The sequence below is a fragment of the Meleagris gallopavo genome, chromosome 7, assembly GCF_905368555.1.
Source record: "Meleagris gallopavo chromosome 7, MGAL_WU_HG_1.1, whole genome shotgun sequence".
Taxonomy (NCBI): Eukaryota; Metazoa; Chordata; class Aves; order Galliformes; family Phasianidae; genus Meleagris; species Meleagris gallopavo.
Window position 1 is genome coordinate 5,824,053 of NC_139410.1, and position 24,109 is coordinate 5,848,161.

Consider the following 24,109-nt stretch of genomic DNA (forward strand, 5'->3'; position numbering starts at 1 on the left):
CTTACAAACTCCTTCACCTCTTCCCTATCTCTCCTCTTTGGTTTACATTTCAAGGTAGGCAGTAGGGCTGCTCTGGAAGGGAAACAGCAGAGAGCTCAGCACAGTGTCCTTTATAGGTACAGAAGACAAGTACATGGTTTGCAAATCAGCCCCAAACTGGCTTTGAATCCTGGCTTTGTGCTTGATGTGTCACAGATAGATGGAGCAGTTTATGTGCTTCCATTGTGGCCATTTGGAGCAAACCTCAGTAAGATTTGTGAGCACAGGGCGAGTATTTGCCAGTTGTCCCAAAAAGCTGTGTCAGTAGCCATCCGGGAGCAGGTAGATCAAGGATATAACTATTTTCAGTTTGCAGGAATATTATGTGATTCAAGCCTGTGGATCTCAGCTGGAGTGATGCGTCTCCCTCGGGAGGCATCCCAGCTATAAAAGTTAGGCACATTCGGTATTGCAGGAAAACTGCAGAGTGAACAAATTCAGCCTTCGATTTGAAGACCTTTTATAACACCTTTTTTCCTCACCACTTCATAGAAGGTACAAAACCTTATATTTTTCAAGTGCGTCTGGCATCAGAATTAGCTTTTCCCCTTTAGTGGGCTCAGCACTGCCGTGTGTCTCGACAAGCTTTTCAGTTCATGCATATATAATCCCTGCACTGCAAATGCAATGTGGGCTTATTTGCATCTGCTCCTGTTGCGTGAAACTCGCGGACCAGCGGTCGGATTTTAAATCTTCCTTTTTTTCCTCGTTTTCCCGCATGCTCTTTTTGCTCTGCCTGGGTTTGAAGGAAGTCGAAATTGCAGGTTGAAGTAAGTCCAAGGGCTTACCTTTGTACAGCATAGCTTAAATCTTCAAAACGCCGCTTCTTGAATGAAATGGTGGAGGAGGATAATTACGCATCTACCGCGTAAGACCATGCTGAATTATTTTAGAAAGGTGATAATGCTTCTTGTCTGAACTGGGAGGCAGAGCTGGTTAAGCTTTGCCAGACAACCAGACAGCTAACAAGCCTTTCGCATTAGCAGGCAGTCACAGCATCAGGTAACCTTCTTGTATTACACAATCAGCCTTCCTGGTGCTCACATAACAATACCGGGTTATACGAACGTTTGTCCCGTGTTGGAGACAAGAGGAATAACAAGTAACTGATGTAGAGCTGTCCCAGTCACAACACAGACTCAACCACCAGTGATGGTGAGATCCCAGAGCAGCAAGTACAGTGCTAATGGCTTTGCTACATAACTGAGGCACTGGTTGTGATGGAACCTGGATGTTTCCTGGAGGCAGCAGTGCAACCCCACTGGGCTGGGGACGTGTCCTGCCCGCGCCGTGCCATGGCAGCTTTGAGGTTTGCAAACTAATGATGTTTTTGGCGCAGTTCTAGCTGTAGACCAAATCCTTGCTAGTGATGAGTTCTGAAGTGCAATTTTAATAATGACATTCTTCACTTACATGATGTAGCACTTTTCCAAGCACTTAGGAATTATTACTGAAGTCTCAAAATACATCCTTAGGGCAAGTTTAGTTCCAGCAGTTACTCAAGTCGAGAAATGTAAGCACAGGGGTTTCAATAACTTGCCAAATGTTGCAGAAGTGTTTGTGGTGCAGCTGAATGGGATTCTCAGACCCCTGCTGCCTGCGCAGGGTCCGTGCCACACTGAACCGCCATCCGTGGTCATTGTCCTTCCTTGACTTTTTTAATGAAACCAATCTCCTAAAGACTGGTTTTTGCTTCTCTTCTCTTTGTGTTTTATCTATTAAAATACATTTCTTCAGGTACCGTTTAAGTTGTAAAGGCCATTTGTTGCAGAAACGTATTTCCTAATTGCACGTTTCCAGTTAAGACTGCTCCTAGCTCTGGTAATGAGAGCGCATCAATCATCTGTCAAACCATGGCAGAATTCTGAATTATGAAACACGTTGCATATAAGCAGACCGCAAGTACTTATTTGGGAAAAATAAAAAGAATAATTATGTGCATCGCCTTAAACAGTTGGACCCGTGTCCTCAGGTGATGTAAATCACCATAGCAACATTGAATTCGGTGAATCTCACTTTTGTGCAAATGAGATCTATTCTGTTCTTCGTTCTCTCTTCACCCCTTGAAGACTTCAGCAGTTGTTCCTATCTTCCATGTCCTTTCTCTCATCCCCCAAACTTCTTCTCCCCCTTTGTTATGTCCTGGATCATTCCCACCAAACTCTCCCTCCCAGGCCCTCTCATCATTAGCAGGAGCTACCTCATAACTACAGGTGATGCTCCTTTCAAAACCAGCTGCCTTTGCTGCCAGGGGCCTTCCAGTAGCATCCCCACCTTCTGCTGCTCATTCCTTTCAACTCTTGTAGCACTCTTTTAGTTTGTGTTCCCTTGTCCTCCCTTTTGGCTCTCTACACACTTTAGAGAGTACTCTCAGCATGATTTCTTGTTTCTGGTGGTTTGTCCTCTTTTCAGCCTGGATGCTTAAGGAAATAAAGCTTATATAATTAGTCCATCTGTCAAGACCTCCCTGTGTTTGTCAGTCCTCCGTTAATATCCTATTTGCTAATTGCAGCTAAACCAGAAGAAGGGGCAGCTAAGGAGGAGGCACCAAGTCCCCAGAGTTTCCTGAAAAGAAGTGCCTGGGGAGGCATAAGAGGACAAGGACCGTGAGTGCTGCACGGAGGAGCAGAGTTCAGCCCTTGTGCGTGGTATGTGGCATAAGCTGGCTGCCCAAAAATACCCACTCTGCAGCTCAGTGCTGCTTCTCATCTGCTCTGGACAAGGGAGGGAACAGGGCAATTATGGCAAGGGTTGTTCTGTTAGATTTTCCTCTGGGTTTCCTCCCCTTCCTTTCCCTTTCTCCACATGGTTTTGCCTCTCAGGTTTTCCTCTTTACTTCTTTTTTTCTGTTTTTCCCTTCCGTGTCCACATCCCCCCCTTCATGAATTCCTTTTCTCCTAAGGAATGCCTCAGCAGTGATTTCAGCCTTGCCTTTCCTCCTGCACTCCCCCACATCCTCTCGTTACTGCTAATTGTGCTCCCTTCCTGGTCTGACACCGCTTCCCGAGAGGAAGGAGAACTGCCGTAATGATTGGTGGCAGCAATGTCTTAACCATCTTCTTAGAGCACAAACACTGTCACAGTGTTTGAAAAGCTACATTAATTGAACATAGATTTGTTCAGGCTGCTTATTGAATGGATTTCCCTTGTGCCTGGCTTGTGTTACAGCTTATTTTAGCTATAGACTGAATCTGAACAATAGTCATTACTCTGGCCAACATCTGTCTCCCCAGATGCCATCCCCCTCTTGATCTGGAGACAGAAGACCTTGCTATGCACCAGTGTTGTCATTCAAGCAATCATGAACACCAGCAATCGTATACAGAGTCCAATGCTGGGTTATCTAACCGTGGGATGGGATGAAAGGGTTTTCTTGATCTAAATATTTACTTCAAATTTCTTTTACATGGAGGTTCTTCTGCTGCTTACATAGCACTGTGGGGATGTGGGTTAATGTGGGTTATGCCAGGGTTGGGGTCAGGACTGCTAAAGGGATAGGAAAGGAGGAGATGTCCCACCAAACCATCAGCCCCTTTTCCACATCTTAGACTGCTCCCCAGTGATTTATGGGGTTCCATTGTTACCAGTGGTTCCATTGGTAACAGCAGTCAGGATGTGGCTGTTTGCTCACCCACGGGCAGCGGGGACATTGAGATGCATGCCAATGCATGAATCGCCCCACTCAGTCGTAACCCCCAGAAACTGAAATCACGTTTCTGCAAATGGGATTTCAGCCTCACCAGCCTGACACCTCCTACTGTGCTAGTGATTCCTTGCAGTACCAAGGAATGGTAGACACCACCATTCAGTGTGGTGGAAAAGCACTGCTGGTGGCAGTCAGTGCTTGCATATATGGGTTTGTTACTTGAATACTGGTACAGTGGTGATCACAGGTGCCCAACTGTGTCTGCATTGTGATTTGCACCCTCAGGGGCTGTGCACGGGTCAGGGCTCCCTGAAGTAGTGCTTGAGCTGGGGCACAGGTGCAGTGGCCCCGTACACGTAAGCCAGTATATTTGCATTTCATCTCTCTGAATCAGCGCAAATCCTCTAACTACCCTCTTCAGTAAGTTCCTAATTACCAGCAATTTATGTCTTTACCTATTTATTGCAGCTTGCAAAGTTTGCGGTAAATTTGGCTTGTGATCGTGTCTGTGCGTGTGCGGAACAGTTAAATCATTTATGTTCTGAGAACTTTAAAGAAACATATGCCTTAAAATCAGCCAAGTACTTACTGCTTTTGCATACACGGTGAAGTCTGTTACGTTTTATTGCATTACGCTGCTAAATAACCTTGGTTGTTATTCTTCAAGGTCTCGGTGTGTTGAGCTATTAACAGCTATGGAATGTATCTAAACTGCATTATAGCTGCATAACTACAAGCTAAGGGGTAATCGAAGATCTGTGAGGCTTAACGTAAGCATATGGACAGCTCTCTGCTACCGGTATAAGGAAAAAAACAGCACTTAATTTGGAATTTTTAGGCAGAATACCCTAAGGATGCTTTTACCTAAGTGATTTTCAACTTAAACAATGCAAATAGAAACAGAAACATGGGGGAATAAGGAGGGAGAAGTTACTGCGCTGTAAAAGGGAGAAGGGGCATATGAATATTTGATGTGTGTGTATATGTAAAATTAGTACAGAGATAAACAATTTGATGAGTAATGATGCATATATTTAATTCATAGTTTTATGCATTTTTTAAAGAAAACGTAAGAAGATGAAAGCTTGAGCCTAATTAAAACAGTAAAGGAAGCATTCAGGCTGGTTTATTCTCTGTTAAACATGAAACACGTGTGACAACTCCTGAAAACATCAGTTCCTGAGAGGGAGGGACCAGAAGAATCCATCAGATGTAACAGTGAACTTATTGGAACTCTGGCTTGGCTCAGGACAGCGGGCTTTCACACAGTGTGCAGGATTTGTGGCAATACGATATATTGAAGCTTTCAGCCCATACTGCTGGACATGCCTTCCATCATCAGGGTAGCAGCAGTGCAGCACTGCAGTACCGTTCTTTATGGCTTTGTATGGATGTTCTAACTTTGCTATTATTAAGACCAAGAAATGATTAATGTAAAGAGAAAAGTGGCACTGTGCGGTGAGGAGAAAAAAAAAAAAGAACATTTTTCTTCCTAGAGCCACTGTCAAGCAACTTTTGTTGCAGAGTTGCAGAGTCACAGAAATCCAAATCCTGGTTTCACAGTGCCTCAGTGGAGAATGCAGAGCTGAAGTTTTAATTTCCAGCCCAGCTGTGGCTGATTTGCATCCAGCAGAGGCCAGGGCAGAGCAGAGCTGAGTTGAAGTCACCTCCAAGAGGGCAGTACAGCAGCCCCTTCTCCAGTGTAACAGCAATAGGACAGGAGGGAATGCCTTAAGTTGCACCAGGAGTGACTCAGGTAGGATGTTAGGCTCCTTCTCAGAAGGAGCAGTGCTGCAGTGGCACAGCTGCCCAGGGTGTGCTGGGGTCACCATCCCTGCAGATGTTCCTGGACTGTGGGGATGTGGCACTGAGGGCTGTGGGCATGGTGAGGTGGGTTGAGGTTGCACTTGGGGATCTTAGTGGTCCTTTTTAACCTGAATGCCTCTATGATTCCATAATAGATGGAAGAATTACTGGCAGAGGTTATCTTGCTAGAATCAAGACAGATCTTTGCTGTAATACGTTTACCAGTGACTTCTCCGTTGTGATTTACCAAGAAGCTGTGTTACTGCTTTTTATTTTAAAAAGTCACCTGTTTGCAGGAATGAAATTCGAGGAAGCCATGTGTGGAGGGTACTGTTGTTAGTGTGTTACGTCTTGTGCTTCTTCAAGACGCCTTCAGTGATTTCTCTGCTGGTGAGAAATGCATTGGTCTTGAAGTGCAGCGGGGCAGGGATAGGTGCTAGGAAGGCAGAGGAGCTCTGTGGTGCAGACCCAAGGTGGTAGGCTGGGCTTCCTCATTGAGACATGGGTGACAAATGCCTTGCCTATAAACACACACTGCAAAAGTTGAATATTGTTTTGTGCTTGAACTTCTCAGATTCAAATTTAAAACATCCCTGTTTTTTTATTTTTTAATAAATTAGCATATCTCAGGCTGTTAGGCCAATGAGCACAGCACTTTGTATGCCGACTGTGGTGTTAATTCCCTAAGGCCTTCACGCCGTGCTGACCTGAAAGATTCCTTCCTTCCCATTCCCCTTCAGTTCTCTGTCTTGGAAATGGTGAAAACCAAACCCAGCCAGCATGCGGGAGAGCACGGAGAGCTCCGAAGTGCTGGGTTTCAGTCCATGAATTAACACGGCTCTGGGAGAAGGGGACTCTATCTTTTCTCTGAAGCACTCAGCTCACTATTTGTGTGCCATAAAATAAGCAGTAATAACAGTAAGCCATGTCTGACCATTCGGAGGAGTGAATCCAGCGTGCCTTCAAGCTGCTCACACTCAGTAAATGGGATCATATAGTGCACATCATCTGCATTTAGTGTGACTGCCTGCTACGGAGAATATTGATTATTTTTCCATATTATAATTCTGAGTTGGTGTCTTCATTTCCTTCCTAGCAGAGAATCACTCCCTTGGCCCAATGTCTTTCTCAGCAAAGAGAAACCTGTGAATAGTGCTGGTGTGAGTTGTCGTGGTGCTTTGTGCAGGGACAGCCGTGCTTGTACATCCAATGGAGCAGCACCAACAGGTATTCCTGCAGGTGTGCTCCTGTCAGAGTGCTGGGCCGCTGCTTCACTGCTCTCACACTGCTTGTCATACATCCTGACCAAACAGGTCACATAGTACAGCCACTACTTAGTAATAAACAACTCTTTTTTCAGCAAAATGAAGCCTGAAAATGCTCTACCTTTGTATCACTGGACAGTATTCATGTTGCATAAAAATTCAGGAGTTTTTCGCTTGTTACATGGGGGACTTGGCTATTTTAAGAACTTTAAATTTGGTTCCAGGGAAAAGTGAAGATATACCAGCTTTTGAGAGAGATGAAGGACCAGGCTGGTTTTCTGCCTTTCATCTCACTGTATTGTGTAACACCAATTGGACAGAGAAACGCTCTAATGCAGAGAGCAAGCTTTACTTCAGGCTGATGGGCTCACGTGGTCACAGAATGGATGAAAATTCATGAAAGATGTGGAGGTGAGCCTGCTGCAGCCTTGGGATGCTTTGTTAGGATGCTAACAGTGCTGCTCTGTTCCTGTAGGTTTAGGGAGGGAAGTATCTGTGCTGTATTATCAGCTGTGGTTTAGCATTGCTGCAGTCCAGCTACTATCTCAGTGTTTCCTTGGGTTTGGATGGTAATGTTTCTCTTTACCCTTTGCATACTATACTGCAGTTTTGTTTTGTTTTGTTTTGCTGTCCTGCAGACATAGGTAAATTTGTTTTGTTGGTACTTTTTAAATTATTCACATGCAACCTAGCCACTCGAGCTCAAATAGAATGGAAAGCTTTTTTCCAAAGCAGCGATGCATTAGAAGCATGCTGGCAGCATTTTATATTGCTCCAACACTTTGTGTTTAATGAGGAGAACGTTTTAAGTGCACACATGCCATTGTGGCAGAGAGGATGAGAATATTTGAGTAGACTCTGTTCACATTTATGATCGTTCTAGTCCTGTCCTTTCTGTTTAAGCAGCAATTTAAGTTAACATACAAATAAAAATATAATACCTAGAGCTTTTAGTGGAGTAAACACACACACAAATTATCAGAGAGAAGAAAACAAATTCCATAAAATGGAATGAATATTAAGCTTAGCTGCAGTTTACTAAAATGCGCGCTCATTAAAACCAATTGTTACTATGGACAATTCCTGTTGATTTAGGAGCTTTAAAGTTCGCCAGGGAGTTCATCTAACTTCCAGAACCAGTAGCAGACATTTTTCTGTGCCATTTTCCTTGGAGAGTTGACATTTGAGTAACTAAAGGGTGGCTGCTGTTGTGTAACACATGAAGTGGTATATGATTTTTTGAGCATGCTGAGCATTCAGTGTACAGGTCCTACCTGTGTAAATCCAGGGTCTACAGATCCAATCTTTGGATCCATATCCAAAGGAATTCCAGTCATGGACTTCTTCTTGAATGACGGGAAGCAAACAATGGCACAAACTGATAGGGATGACAACTTTTACTCTCTTTGTCTTCTTCTCCTTTTTCATAGAATCATAGAATGGCTTGGCTTGGAAGAGACCTCAAGGATCATCAGGTTCCAACCTCCCTGCCATCGACAAGGTTGCTTGCTGCTAGATCAAGTTAATAGATCAGATTGCCCAGGGCCCCATCCAACCTTGTAGTCCACACTTCCAGGGATTGGGAGCATAATGGGAAGAATCAAGGCATTCTCAGGGGCTGAAGGAATGCAGAAATGATAAATTGATTTAAAAAACTAAAGTCTACTGCTCTCGCAGGTCAGCTGCTTCAAACAAGTGCGTCCTCAGTGGGAAGACAAAAAGTCCCTACTGCTTAATACCAGCTGTGAATCTGACCTCTATTACTTTTGTATGATTTTGCCTTTTTTTTTTCCATTAAAGATTTTTCTTGTTTTCTTTCAGTTTCCAGGAAACTGCCCACGAGCGTATTTTTAATGAATCTTCTGTAATTTCCTACCGAGGCAGTACTCGCAGTGATAAATACCTACAGACTAGTTTTCCTTTGTGAAAGCAGTTCTGAATTGTTTAAATTGTTTAACATAGTGACTGAAAAAGTATTGTGAAGACAGGCCTCTTCTTCATCCAGAGATCGTGCTGGTGGGCACAGCATCTTCCCTTTCCAGGCCACCCTCCACTAACATATTTTATCTCTGAAAATTTTCCTTCTCTTCTATTGGCTGCTCTTCAATGTGGTCTCGTTTGCCTTTTTTCCTTGTTGGCTGCACAAAGCCATTTTCTGCCTGTAAATTCAGGAGAGGCTTGCTTTGTCTTAAATGAATGTCATGTAATGAATCTTGGGCCAAGCATTTAAGCCACGGTATTGCTGGACTTTGCCTTTCTGAGTTTCTTGTTAAAATGACACATCATTCCTTTTTGTTTGGATGATTCAGTAAGTAATTTCCTCGCATATTTCTTTCCGGAAATGTTCAGTTCTATTCCCTTTCTCCAGTATTTTGCCTTTCCAGTCCTCATTAGTCACTCTGTTAATAGGCGTTGTTTTAGCCGAGTGCCACATCACTCCAAAAGAGCACTTTCTCTTGTCTTCTTTACCTTTTAACTTATGCTGCAGCTCTCTCAGAGTCCAAAAATCTGAAACCAGATCTTTCATTCTTGATAGCCTGTTTAGAAATAAATCTCTCTTTTCTGAGACAGAAAAGGGAATTTGGAATTGAAACTGCAGGTAGGCAAAAGATGCTGCTGGCAATTGCAGCCTGCGCATTCAGATACAAAGCATTTAAACTTTTTTAGGGTGGAAATGATTTTCACAGTAATCAGACTGAACACTCAAATGAAAAAAAAAAATAATAAAAGCTCAGCCTTTTTATATTGGTCCTATGAAATACAGTGTGATCACATCCGTACCTCTAGAAGGGAAATGAGTGTGATTAATGAAGCAAATCATACTTTTTAATGTGCATGATAAAACTGTTACTCCAAAGAGAAAACAATATCTTTAGCAATTCAAAATAATGTTATTTGCACCTTTTTTAATCTGCTTTTTCTTTTCATTGCCTTCAGATTCTCGTAGGCTGGCATTTATTGCCAAGACATTACTATTTCAAGTCTTTCCTCTTCTATTTGCCTTTCCATCTTCTGTACGTATAATGTCTGCGTCCATTCCCTCTTCCTCCCAAGATGAAACACTTTTTATATCGTGTGTTTTTCTAAGTCTTTCTACAGATAAATTAACCACACAAGGGAACTTTGCAGCAGTCTGTCCCGTTGCTGCTCTGTGGAAGCTAATAGGAGTGTGCGAAGAGTAAAATACATCTAAATGTTAGATCCATTAACTTACTGACCTTTAAAAAGGTTGAATGGCAAAACGAATACTAGTATGCCTAGTAATTTCAGTCATTGAAAGCTAACTAAACATTCATGTAAGTGAGAACTTAATGAAATGCTCAGCAGACGTGTGCAATATGTTCCAAATTCCACTAAAATTACTGGAAAACCACTGATTTCAGCCACGTTGGGAAAGAGTCTCATATACTCATTACTTTATTAAAGCCAACTGACTTTTCTTGCAGTCTATTATTCCACAGTCAATTTACATCCTAAAACATAGAGATTTTGTAGCATAATTCTCGTGTAGTTATTACAGAGTTTTCTTCATCAAACATGAGATTGCATACCCTTACAGACAGCAGTTTGAGGGTTTTTTCATAGAATCCTAGAATGGCCTGGGTTGAAAAGGACCACAATGATCATCGAGTTCTAGCCCCCTGCTATGTGCAGGGTCACCAACCAGCAGACCAGGCTGCCCAGAGCCACATCCAGCCTGGCCTTGAATGCTTGCAGGGATGGGGCATCCACAACCTCCTTGGGCAACATGTTCCAGTGCCTCATCACTCTCTGAGTGAAAAACTTCCTCCTAATATCCAACCTAAACCTCCCCTGTCTCAGTTTAAGACTATTTCCCCTTGTCCTATCACTATCCACTCTCATAAACAGCCGTTGCCCCCCGTTTATATGCTCCCTCCAATTTCTGGAAGGCCACAATGAGGTCTGCTCAGAGCCTTCTCTTCTCCAAGCTAAACAATCCCTGTTTCCTCCGCCTTTCTTCATAGGAGAGGTGCTCCAGCCCTCTGATCATGATTTGCCCCCTCCTAATTGTACTGAAGGGCTGCTTGAGGGCTTCCCATTTTAAATAGTTAGAAACCTTTTAATTTTTAGGTTACATTTATTTGTAAGTGGTCATTTTGTATGGAATTATCTTCCTGGATGTTTTTCTTTTGCTCCATGCTTACTCTTACATATACATTATCAGATGGGGCCTAGCCTTGCTCAGACTTCATTTTTTATTTGCTGCATTGCATTTTTCTTTGCTTCCTGCATCTTCTCCTTCCTAGCTGCCCTGCTTCAGACTAAGCTGTCAAACTGCACTGTACACAATATTCCAGATGAAGTAGCCTGAGGAACTTGCAAAATGATGTCAGTGCTGCTTCAACTGCATTGTGTATCCCCATTTATCCCTTGATCAGCTGCATCTTTATCAGGCCTGGCAAGCTGATTGTGTTGCTGTGAGATCATCGACGAGCCGTAAACCAACCTATAGACCTTCCCTGCTTTTTGCAGACAATTTCCTCCAAATTCAAGGTTGGTTGTGTCCCCTGAGGAGAAGAAAGCAACATATCCTTTAGCAGGGAGTTGCAGTGGTTCATTTTGTATGGAGCTCCTGCATCACAGGTCCTGCAGTCAGTTTTGCTGGTGTGAATGTGGCTGGGTGAGGTACCAAGAGGTGTGCAGTGGCTCCTACACCTTTCTCTTAGACACTGTTACTCATTTGGAACTTGTTTTTTTTTGCATTGGGAGTTTGTTTTAAATACGCAGTAAATCTTTGTGTTACAAGCCATCGAAGCTTCTTAATCCAAGCAAGATAATGTGCTTTTTTAATTATTTTGATTTCTTGAGAAACCTAATTCCACTTGGACATGTTGTCCAAATCTGTCATTAACAAGCATCTGTAATCCTACCGATGCTCAGTGTTAGGATGACAACTTTTCAATACCAGATAGCTGCAGGTACCAGGGACTGTCGTTACCAGGCGCCTGTGATGTGCTTGTATCAATACATAAGGAGCACTGGATCTGATTGTGCTACTTTCACTCTGAGAGTAGACTCATTGATTTAAGAGAGGCTTTTTGTAAAGGAAAGCTCTTAATTCAGTGAGAAAAGTAACCGAAGTCTGGCCCTTTATATGTGCCTGCTTTGGTAGGAGTTGTTTTGAATCATTAGGATACATTTTTTCACACCCAGGCTGAATCACAGTTTTCACAGCCACTCTGTTTAGATTTAATTTTGAATCAGAATTTTCTTATTCTTTTTTTCTATTGCATGTGCAAATTGGAATGATAAAAAAAAAAAGCTTCTCTGGTGTGTGTCCTTGATGAAGTGGCATTCCTGGGTCATTCCAGAAGCAGGTCAAAATCTGTATAGTTTGCCCACATTGAGAACATCAATGCAGACTTTTCAGACCCATCTGATGAAAGTATGTTCCTCACTTGTATTCACCACACTCTTTTATCAAAGCTCTTCTACTTATTTAGTATTGTTATAACTCTGTTATTTTCATGCTGGCTGTGAGGACAGTTTCTCAAGCTTTTGCTCCGCCAGGTTTGGCTGTTATATTGAATTGGATCAGATGGTTTTGTAGCATGCAAAAGATCAGTCATTTAAGACAGAATAGGTTACTGATTGCAAGAGAAGTTTTTCCTTTGAACCACATATCTTGTGAGAAAGACTAGTACTAATGATGTATGTTTATCTATGTGACTCTTTCACTTTTGAACTAAAACAGCTTCTTCAAAATTTACTAACTAAACATCAGTGCTTCAAAATAACAGTCTAAATTTTTTTTTCCTAATTGCTTTTCAAGTTACACTTTTATTGCCTAAATACATGCTTAAACAAAGACAGTAGCTTGCAAATACTAGGCGAGTACCTTGCTTGGGTTAGCAAGAAGTTAAACTATTCCATTGCCCAGTTCTGATTTGTACAGTTTGTTCACCTGTCTGTGAAAGGCTCCATCTCAGCTGACTGCAGGCATCTAGAAGCTGTTCTCTTAGTGGTCTCTGGAGAGAGTTATTTTCAGAATGGTGATTCAGCTCATCCAAAAATAGTTTAAATAACTCAGCAGTGTCATCTGAACAGAGAACCTGTAGATGATTAAAGTTGAGCAAGGCGTACCTTGCCTTTGGCGTGTGATCCTGTAGCAGTTTTCTTAGATGCTTGTGAAGATGAAGGATTTGTTGAAAATGACAAGGATCGAGACCACAGTCTACTTCTTCCATGTTCTGAAGTGATCGATGTACATCTTAAACGATACTCATGTTACAAAGCTTCAACGTGAGCTTCTCCTTCCGCGGCTGATTTGGATGGTGGCAGTAGAGCAGAAGAAAAGCCTCGGGATCTTGTCCCTTCTCAGAGCACCCTTCCACCCTGACCTGGTCCTGCTTGCTGGCCTTGCTGCAGGGCACTGCACAGGGAAATGCACAGCAGCACCAGCTTCAGCAAAAACCTTGCATTTGGCACCCCGCTGATGCTCACCAGGTTCCCACTGCAAGGAGGGCAGGGGCTGGAGGGCAGGCTTGACGACGAGATAACTGGAGGGGAGGGAAATAGCTTCTAATACCTGCTAAGGGAAAAAAAAGGAGCTGAAACAGGTAAACGATAAGCAGGAATAAAATGAGACAGTGAGTGCTTAGCAGAAAGGAGTGATGAGAGCTCTTAGCAGTGCCGAGGTTCTGGAAGAAAGAACGGCTTGGAGAGTGGACTTGGGAGAATGAGCTCTCATCTCATTGTCATCACCCAAGCGCACACTCTGCAGCACTTCTCATTACAATGTGTGTCTTCCCTAATCTACTCCAGCGTGTCTAATTCGTGTCAGGGGAGCCAGCTGTTTTCACCCCTTGCAGCGTGAGGCTGGTGCTGTCTGCAGCCCGTACCTTGGATCAGCCAGTCTGCCTTCATTCGTAGAGCTCAGCTTTCCCTCTGATAGCAGCAGTGTTCTTCAGCTGATTCAGATCCACATCCAGATAGTTTGTTTTCAGATCCTGGGACTGCTTTAAAACATTATCTTAATACTACCTTCTATTGGTGGTTGAGTGAACCTAGTTTTAACTCAATATACTTATGATCTCAATCCCAGAAGATTTATTCTCCCTTTTTATTTTTTTTAATAAGTGCACCTTTTGTAATAAATGCACAGTCAAAAGAAAGTGTGCTTATCCTCTGAACAAAGCAAGCTTTGATTTCATGCTTTAGCAAATCAGTCAGACTTTATCACTGTCACTGGTTGGTGCTTTACAAACAACCTGTAGCAGGCCATTTTTATTTTTTTTTTCCTTAGGAAAGCTTTGGAATGCTTAACTGCCTTACAAAATACCAAGTTTCCATTGATCAAAGCAAAAAAGAGGCAAATCCATTTGTATCAGTGAGAGATGGACTTATGATACTATATTTGGGTCCCTTTAAGGTAAATAATCTCTATAGAAGATCTCTCTGATTTCAGTTTTAACCGGATTTCCAATATGAATTTTTCGCAGAAGTCTCAGGATAAGAGAAGAGTCCAAGTGCTAAATACAAACATTTATGTATTCCCCCAACTCACAGTGTCTGTGTTGGATAGTCGTGGCCTTCAGGGATAAAATAATGACACCAGCAGATCTCATCTGACTTGGTGGTGGAAGGCCTGCAATCCTAACCAGCTGGCATTAACACACATAACGTAACTTGGAGTTATTGCTCCCCGAAGGTTATATGTAAGAGTTAGCACTGTGTCTGTCTGGCTTTTTTTATCTGTGCTGGTGTTGCCAGGAGGGATGTAATGGGGGGAAATGGGCACAGGTGGCACTAAGTGTGTGATTACATGTACTTGGATTACTGTGGCATATGGGATCTTAAAAGGTTGACTTTGCTAAATCATCTTAAGAAAATAGTAACATGATAACGGCATACGTAAGGTCTTAATATTCCTTCCTACCTTAATAGCTAAAAGATGATAAGCTTAGCAAATAAGATGTGATCCAAAGCCACTCAGAGCTGCCCGAAAACGAGCTGTGCACAGCGGTGGAATTTGCACCTGGGAGGATCTGAGCAGTGGTGAATGGACAAAATGAGAACTTCAAATAGCTCACTGTTTCTCCAAGAATCCGCTTCCATCCCCTTTCAAGTGCTGACTTTTTCCCAAAAGTGCATTTAAAGAGTGTGGAGGGCCAGGCAGGGAAGAGAGCGAGCTCACAACAGAAAGCTTTCTCGTAAATGCAGAATGTACCCAGAGGATATTAGAATACTTTTGAGTAAACTGCATGATTGTACCCTGGCTGAAAAACACAAGAGCCCGTAATTATGCTGCGTTGTATTTATTCACTGGTGAATTCTTTTAGCTCTTTTTCTCCCTATAGGATATTCGTTATTTACAGGTCGTGTGTTTTGGGTGTAGTTCATTTTTAATACCATACATAATTTTGTTTTGGAGCCAAGATATTTATTAGAACACTATAGCATATAAAAGCCACCTTTTTGCCTTTGTGCAGCTAAAATAAATAACATATATAATACATATCCATCTCACTGCTGAATATATTAAGACACGTTTGCAGTACTGTACTTTTCAACATCCAGTCTGTGATTTAACTCTGCTCTGTACCATTTTTTTATTAAATCAGACAAGTTGGTGATCTATTTTGCAGCGGGGAGGGATGTAAGCAGTCCCCTGTACTCTTCATTCTCTGCACACCCTCCGTTCCTTAAGATATTTATTGAAATGGTTGGTGAGGTGCAACAAGCCAGACATAATATTCCCCTTGCCTTTGTGTGACTACAATGTAATGAAGAATTAATAACAGATTCCTAAAGAATATTAATCATACTTTCACAAGCCAGTAGGGAACAATTTAAGTGCAAGAAAATTAATGTAACGGTCCAACTCATAGGCTCATGCAGAAATTCAGAAAGAATGGGCCTTGCCTAAGGAGCTTGCTTTCAGCTGTGATGCGGTAAGGCATTAGCACAGCATGGCATTCAGCCCGTGGAGCTTCTGCCATTCCAAGCAGACCATGGCCTTGGGCAGGGTCTGGCCATCTCTTCCACCTTCTGCCTTCAGTAGGGTCTGGCCATCTCTTCTGCCTTCATAGGATCTGGCCATCTCTTCCACTTTCTGCCTTTGGTAGGGTCTGGCCATCTCTCCCACCTGCTGCCTTTTCTACCCCGATACTCACCAGAAGGCCTTTTCTTAGGATAGAGAAGAGACCTACATGGAAAACATTTTTTCCTTCTTGTAAGGATATTCCCAGCTGAGACGAAAGGTGATTTGGCAATCTTCATTAATTAATATGCAGGTGGGAAATTTTGTGATCAATGCAAATTTGTGTCTTTGGTGTTTTCAAAATACGCAATTGCAAACTCCATTCTTTTTTATTTTATATTTAACCTTTTTGGAACCAAATGTTCAATTGAATTTCAAAATGAAAAGTTGTTTTAAAGAAACCTCGAGATAACCATCCCTTGAGATGTTTCATCCCAGGAAAGTCAAAATGAGACATTCTAGATCTTCCCCAGCTTTTTCCCAAGGTCTGGAGTTTCTCTGTTCGTGGGAGCAGTTTCAGTTTTGACAAATTAGTGTTTTCCATGGAGAAAAAAATAACTCTGTCAGAGACAGCCTGACTAACCAGAGGGCAGAGTTCCCACAGAAGCTTTTTCCGTACCATGTTTTTTTGACATGATACATCTGTGATAACCCTGAGGTGGTTCTGCCTTCCATTTTTGCAAAACGCAGGGTCAGAAGCTGACCTCACCACACATCTTTAATGAAAAATTATAGCACTCCGAGTGTAACCTGTAGAAGAATTAATTTTTCAGTCTCGTAAAACATTACGCAAAGGGGAATTGTGTTAGAAGAATCCTATTAATTAGATACAGTGTTAAAATGAAAATGGCTTTATGAAGGAGAGCACAGTGTTTCACTTGCAGGCTTGTTTCTTGTAATCAGGAAAAACATACTTCATCATGAAGAGCTGTACATTTTTCCCATGCTCTCTGTTGAGGAACTTTAGTAAAATAAGACTAAATCTTAAGCACAGAAATGACTGACTCATGGGAAGGAGGAGTAGGAGGAGCTTCTTGTGAGTGGGATAATTATCTGGGGGGAAATCTCCCTGTGCTAGTACAGTTTGTTGCTGTCTTTGCTGGTATGTTGAATAGCGAAGACTCCAGTGAAGCGGTCGTGAAAAATTATCAGAGGTCTCCAGGTCAATCTCTTGTTATTCCCTGTGAATTTTTCATTCATCTCCAACACAGAATATGTTCAGTAGCTGGGCACTGCTTTTGCATGATGGAATGCTTCATGTTGCGTTGGCAAACTGTGGTTCTGGCACCACTGATGCTTTGGGCAGGAGGAATGCTGGCTGCAGCAGGTCAGAGTGGGAGCTGATGCAGTCACTGAGGGCCAGCCTTTCTCCTCCTCCAGCACACCCTGCTTTACCATCCTGCTGTTGTTTTGGCTGTGGTAGCCAGCAGCCCTGTCTTTGCACTTAGTCATGGGCCACCACGCAAGGACAGGAGGTATTCAGCCTCTCTGATAAACTGTAAGTGCTCATAACTGAATGGAGCCCTGAGGGTGTACTGTGGCTCAGAGGAGTGGTGTGGGAAGGCCTGCATCAAGCCAGCTGAACCTGCTTAGTGAGTGTGCTTGGTTATTTTATACCTGTCTTTTAGCAGGATAAGAACTCTTATCCTAGGGCATTGTTACCACAGGTGATTCAGCATCCCCAGTCAGAGGTGGGAAAAGTGGCCCCTGCACACTTAGAGGCAAAATGCATTTTCCCCAAAGAACTGAGGAAGTCTACGCTGCATACCCCAATCAGAGCATTCACTACACATGTAATTTAGGTACTCTGTATATGCTCATCTCATCCATCTGCGATGGTGGAAACACAGAAATAATACAGCTTCCAGACTCCAAAATCTTTAGGATAGCTCTGACCCTTGGTTGCATGTAGAGACGAGGACATGTGGCTATTATACCCTGTAGTCTTCTTCCTTGATTCACCTATCTAGACAGACATGATTTGAGACTCCAGAGATTGCATGGTAGATGGAGTAGGCTCTCTTGGACCTTTTTGCCCTTGCTTTAGGGCATGAACATCAGTGACAGGAAGAGTTCAAATCTCTCTTCTGAATCTGCATGCTGGATATGGATTTTAGATCTTTCAAGTAAAGGAGGAATGACTTTGCATCTTACAAGTAGCAATCAACATACACAGTGACTAAATTCAAGCTCTGATGCAAATGCTACGCAAAGTCCCAATCAGCTCCTAGCAGAATTTCGTAAGGACACACAAGGAACACTGTGATTAAAACAGTGGTCTACTGAGCCTACTTTCTAGCTGCTTCTTATTGTATTAATTCAAAGTTTTTTCGTATTGGAAAATTAAGTAGCAGGTGTAGTTTTAATGAGCTGTAGCAGACTGGGTTTAGTGGTGTGGTAAATAGATTGTGATATTCATTTCCAATTAAAGTTCTTTTGCAAAGATCAATGAAGCACATTCTCATAAATTGAATCACAGTAAACTAATAAACAAATTTCTTTCAGTCTGCTGATGGCAAATTCTTATTTCCTTAACATGTTGGATCGCATCATGGTATTAATTATATGATGCACGAGCAACAAAGAAGCAATCATTTCTTCATCAATTTTATATTTATTTTTACCTCGGAATTAGCTTTACGCATCATTACATACCTATTGGGAAGGAACATTAAGCTTTAAAAAAAAAAAAAATTTCAATTGAATATTTCTAATGCTTGACTTCTGTCTGTCATCCATAAAGACTAAAGAAATCTTGTTTAAAAATGTGCTGCGTTATTTGTTCTGCTGATTACAAGACCCACTAATGTCCTGAATGCAAAGCATGTCTACAGAAAGTTTGCAGTCAGCCAAATATGATCTTCAGGCTTAAATGTGGTCATTGTAAAAGTACAGGCTATCCGAAAATCCAGCATTTATTTTCCTTATGAGACCAGAGCAGGAGATATGAAGGAAAGATTTAGGTCACATAAAAGGGACAATAAAGTTGCCAGTGGCCTTGTGTAGCTCACTCACGCATCACCTTCTCTGTGCTGCCCTAGTCCTTGGGCTCCAGTGTTCCTCCTGTCTAAGAGGTGAACTGTAAAGCACAATCGCAGTCATTTTCTTGCTCTTCACTCCTCTGGCAGATAGCTGCTATTCTCTGGTGATAACATATTTTCAGTTCTTCTTAGTGATCTTTTTACAAAAGCTTCCATGAAAGTGATTATTCTGTTTCAGTCGTAGTGTTGAGTTTACAGGGGGTAGGGAAAGAAAGAGCAGAAATGCGACTGTAGCTGCAAATCCCTGGTGTGGAGCAAAGGAGAGATCTGCAAGTGCCCCAAAATCTGTTCTGTCTTAAAGCTGTGGACGTCTCTACTTAGCGTGGAAATAGCTGGGTCACAGTGGGGCATCAGGGGTTGCTCAAGGTGGTGGATTCACAAACACTGCCAGTAGAAGTGTGCTTCTGTTGCAGCTGTGCATCTTAATGTGTTGGTAAGTTTTAAGAGAGAATATGAATTAGTTGTGGTCCTTCAAGACACGGAGTGGTCAAGAAAAATGCTGGTGTTTTCAGATATTAGCTGAAGATATTTTAGCTGCTGAGAAGCGTCTTTTCTCCGCATGCTTTCAATCTGAGCTATTCTATTAAGCTAATAAGTTTGAGAAGGAAACAAGAACATCCCAGACTTGAGATGGGAGGGAAATTAATCTGCAGCTTAACAGACTGAGAAATACTTATTGTAGTGCAAAATAAGGTCTGCAATGTGATGAATTGCTTGTGTTGTGTGGAACAAGATGCAAGACCAGAGAAAGTTTAAAGTTTTCCTGAGAGAGCTGAGTTGGATTGGTTTCATTAGCCAGGGCCCCTCCTTTTCAGAGAGCAGTGGTGTTTGTATAGCTGTTAACTGCAGCAAATTTGAAGGCAAATGGGTCTTTTGTTTGCTGGATTGTGTGTTCTCTTACATTAAATCATGTATGTACCTAAAGCCCAACAAATGAGGGATTTGTGTAACATACACACTTGTGTGCGTAATCAGCTCTGATGTGCATGGGAGTACAAATCTGCTTGCTTTGTTCTAGGACCTGAATAGATCTCCTAACAGCTTCTCTATAACAGACCAACAGGAAGAATCTTGCCTGCTCTGAAGTAGATGATGACATTCCTACCCACTGAAGGGGAGATGGTTTACTGCTTAGGTATCAAGGGAGAGTGTGAGACAGATTTCTACATTAATATGCTTTTTCCTCTCTGATGTTGCAAATACATGGAGATACATGGTGGTAAAAATATTGTTTATTTGCGGGTACTGGAAATACTAATTTGTCTTTGTGCATGAAATGAGTATTTTGGATTCATATAACGTTAGCAGAGGACACCAATCTCTACTGCACGAGAGCACTTGTGCTGGTAGAGCACCGCATGTCTGAAAGTAGGGTACCTCTTGGTAAATCTTTCTTACTATGATCTGTATCACCAGGACGACAAGTTTCCTTACTTGCTCCCAGCCCTCCTCAAACCATTCTTCACAGTCTTCTTCATTACATTCACATATTTCAGTGTTTGAAAGTTCAGTATTTTATCTCTGGTCTGAATTAGTGTGGCCAACAAGCCACAAATGAGTAAAATGGAGATGGAGATGTTGCATGTGCAATTACTATGCCATACTACACTACACTACATTATACTATTTGTTTCCCTGCTTAAAATCCACTTCTTCAGAGAGTTTTTTCTTTTCACGTTTTGCTCATCTAACATGGCCTCTGCAAGTATAGAGTCATCTTTTATAGCTCTAGAAAGCTTGATGTCAAAGTATTTTTAATTATTAAACGTAGTTCAAGGTATCTGATAAACTAGGGAATAGCTGCTGCTGAAATGGAAATGACATCTGGAGATTTGTTTGTGGGTTTAAGCTTATCTATTCAGGTGAGTGATTTGAGTGATTCCACCTTACAGAGAGCACGAGGACTTCGATCACCAGGTAATGATGTGGTTAACAGAAGATTGGATTTCCTGCAAGAAGCAATTACCTTGATTGATAAGAAAATTTGAGAAAATTCGTTCAAGACTTAATGAGATTGACAAGGTCACGGTTGAGCCAGGCATCCACCTTGAATAGATAAGGTTATATGTTTAGAAGAAGTAATCCAAAGACAATAAGCTCCTCAAAGAATGGATCATTTTTATCTGCACTGAGATGATGAATGAAAACATTAGACTTGTACTTGTGACAGAAAGTCTGGGGTGTGAAGATCAGAAGAGATTCTTCACAAAGTCATTTATAGCAGTAGTATTGTTGCTGTCCCATTTTTTTCATACCATTAGAAGGAATGTAAAAATGACTTTTAGAATCTTTGTGGCCTCAAAAATCATCCCTGGGCTTTATCTTACAACTCTGGTCTGTCAAGTAAACTGGAGGTTGTAAGGGAACAGGTATCGCTCCCGATTACATGCACACCTCCTGCTATCCCGAGTGCAGACCCATACAGCTGTTGCCGAAGCCAAAAATGCTTTTTAGATTCATGAATCCTGCAGTGCTTCTTAGCTTATGCTCAAAAAAAGAAAACCATATTGCCGAGATAATTAAATAAGACATTAAAAGGGGATAGAGATAGATGAACAAAGGATTTGATGTATAGTTTCAAACATGCTAGGAGTCATTATGGAAAATACATTTAGATATGTAATTTCTTTCTTGAAGCGATGCAGTGGATTTTGTTGCTTTGCTTTCTGTTGCAAGTGGGAGGAAACGTATCTGGCCAGTAGAAATGGTAATTGATGCTTTTTAGTGTGCTTTAAATGCAGGTCCTCAGGAGACACCAGACAGAAACTAAAACCTATGCTTCAGTTCCTGTGTACATTGTACTCTTCTGCCTACTTGATAAGCTGTCACTATTGGAACCAGCTAATTCAGGAATTTCTGCCCATATCTCATCCTAACACCTGGCTCATTTTAACTGTTTTTAGTATGGCGCGTAGTGATCCAAGCACACCTTGGCTTTCTAAATGCATGTGACTTCCTCCTTGTAAGCTGCCTGGGATAGAAACTTCCGAAAGAGCCAAAAAACTTGTTGTGTTTTTATTGCACATGCAAGGTCCTTGCAGGTAGTGTACCAAAAGAAGGCCCTTCTAATTTACTTTTGAAGAGTTGCATCATTCTACGTTGGAAAAGTACATTCACAGGGACTTATGTTTGCTTATGTCATATATTTTAAAGAGTTTGCAGGCAGTAGGGATAAGCACACAAAAGGGAAAGTAATTGCAAATAGTGGAGGAAACTGTGGATATATTCAGTGTGTAATCTTTTATGGCTGTGGATGCTTCACTGTATACTGCATTTAGTTTTCCTTTACAGATAACACCACAATGAATGTAAGGGAGATAAATATGTTCATTTTTTTCCATCGAGTTTGTAAATGCATCCACAGAAACCTGCAGCTCCTGATCCACAGCAGGAAGGCTCATCCCGCTTTCACTGAGCCAGTGTCAAGTAACTGCCCTTAATTCTCTATCCATTTCACTGCTTTTACAAATACGCAGAGTAAAAAGTATTCTTTGCTCACCACAGCATGGTTTCTAAATCATTGCTACAAAACCCCGTTACGCTTTTACCGAACATTTTTGATTCCATCTCTAATAAATTACATGGAAGTCCCCTAAGAAGCCCAACCCCATCTTTGATGAGGCGCTGGTTCTATTTTCAGGTTTCACCAAATAATGTATTTAAACTACTCATGCTTTATAGAATTTGTTTATATTGTTATCCTCACCCCTGCATGGAAACGCCCTTGAAATGGTAATAGATCATCCTCTTCTTAGTTCGAAGGGTTCCTACTTAATATTATTAGGAAGATTAAATTATAAGTAGTTCTGCAGTCAACGGACAAGATTCTAACCTAATTTAACAGCTTTAATGCCAGGACATAAGACATAATGAAGACAGAACATTTAAAATGATGTGAAATTGGTTCTTGTGATGTAAATAACTCCTATTTAACATTTGCCTCTTGATTTTATGTTTCTAATGGAAATGTTTTTTTCAAACAGTAAGAATGAAAGGGTGTCCTCGGGGACAGATAAGTTACTTTGGCAGAAGGACTTTTTCAAAAGGAAGTTGACTGAGGGCAGTGTGTTGAATCGCAAAGGCACTGTGCTCACAAGACAGCTGGCAAGGCTTCCTAATGCATGCTGAAACTTCTTCCATGCCTTCGTGGCCCTAGGATTTCTCTTTTTGTTCAGGTTATGACTCTTGCCACCATTTTTCTTCCTTACCTGTTTGTGGGAATTGTACTCACTTCTTATGCCTACATTCCTGTTCTAGTCAGTGTGGCTGCAAAATCCAGCAATTTTTTTCCTCTTTCCTCTATACAAAACCTCCCTAATTACAGATTGTTACTGAAACCTTCACTGCAATGGCTGTGTTTCCTCAGTAATGAGCATGGGGCTTAACTATGAACAAATTACAAGATCCTGAAGGCTTAATGTGACGAGATTTCCAACTTATTCTGGCGGAGCTTGAAAAAACTGGGATTCCCTTAGCACGTTTTCCTGCATTGCCAAGATGATGTGGATAATTATGTGTTCTGTATTTTGCTGGATGTCTACGGCAGGTGTGAGGGGCTTATCTATCCCATACATAATGTCATTTCTTCTCCCATTCCTGTGCATCTATTCAGAAGTTCCGTTCCGAACCTCAAACCTTACTGAGATATCATGTGTCAACAACTTTCATCCCTTAAGATTTGATTTTTCAACCTCAGCCAGCTTAAAATATGTCTTATAGTAGAAATGGAGGATATTCTAGTCCTCTGAGCCCTCTTGGCTCTTCTGTTATGACTGTGGCTTCTTGTTATTTTTACTGTTACTAGTCTTTTATGTTGAAGTTGCCTAGGACTTTAGGAAAGCAGCTCCATCTAACTGGGTCTGGTGCATAACCACCCAGCACTTTCCTTCTGATGTTGTTGGGAGGTCTGTTACAGAGGTTATACATTTTTATGCAATGAAGTGTTGCAGCTCCTGATGCATTCATTAGAGAAAGCATCTGGATAAAAATTCAGTCAAGAGCAAGTCAAATTGTCTTCCGTTACTGATAGAAAAATTGCAAATCTCCCTGAGCTGGAGATCTGCTAGTTGCCCAACCCATCAGTCTTGGATCAATGCCATGTTGAATCTTCACACTACAAGAAAAGCTTCACTGCCTCCCTAGGGTTGGAAGACAGTTATTTTGTATTATTGCTCTTCTTATATGGCCTTTCCTCTGCAAAAGAGCAAAATGGGCCAAGTTGGTGATTGATGTGAAGTCATCACATCTCCAGAACTTTGTCACCCAGTCATTCAGCTCCATGTGATGCTAATTTAGAGAAGGCAAAAAT

General features: G+C 41.7%; 1 protein-coding gene across 3 annotated transcripts in view; it reads left to right on the forward strand.

The window, feature by feature from the left end:
• The window catches only part of SPAG16 (sperm associated antigen 16), a 350,605-nt gene that overhangs the window by 301,182 nt on the left and 25,314 nt on the right, over positions 1 to 24,109 (forward strand). The window contains exon 16 of one of the 3 annotated variants that reach the window (XM_085227603.1): positions 2,552 to 2,687. The exons of the other annotated variants lie outside the window; for them this stretch is intronic. Coding sequence (XP_085083729.1) covers positions 2,552 to 2,649 — 98 coding nt within the window. The 3' untranslated portion in view covers positions 2,650 to 2,687. The remainder of the gene's footprint in view (positions 1 to 2,551; positions 2,688 to 24,109) is intronic. 3 annotated transcript variants of the gene reach the window in all.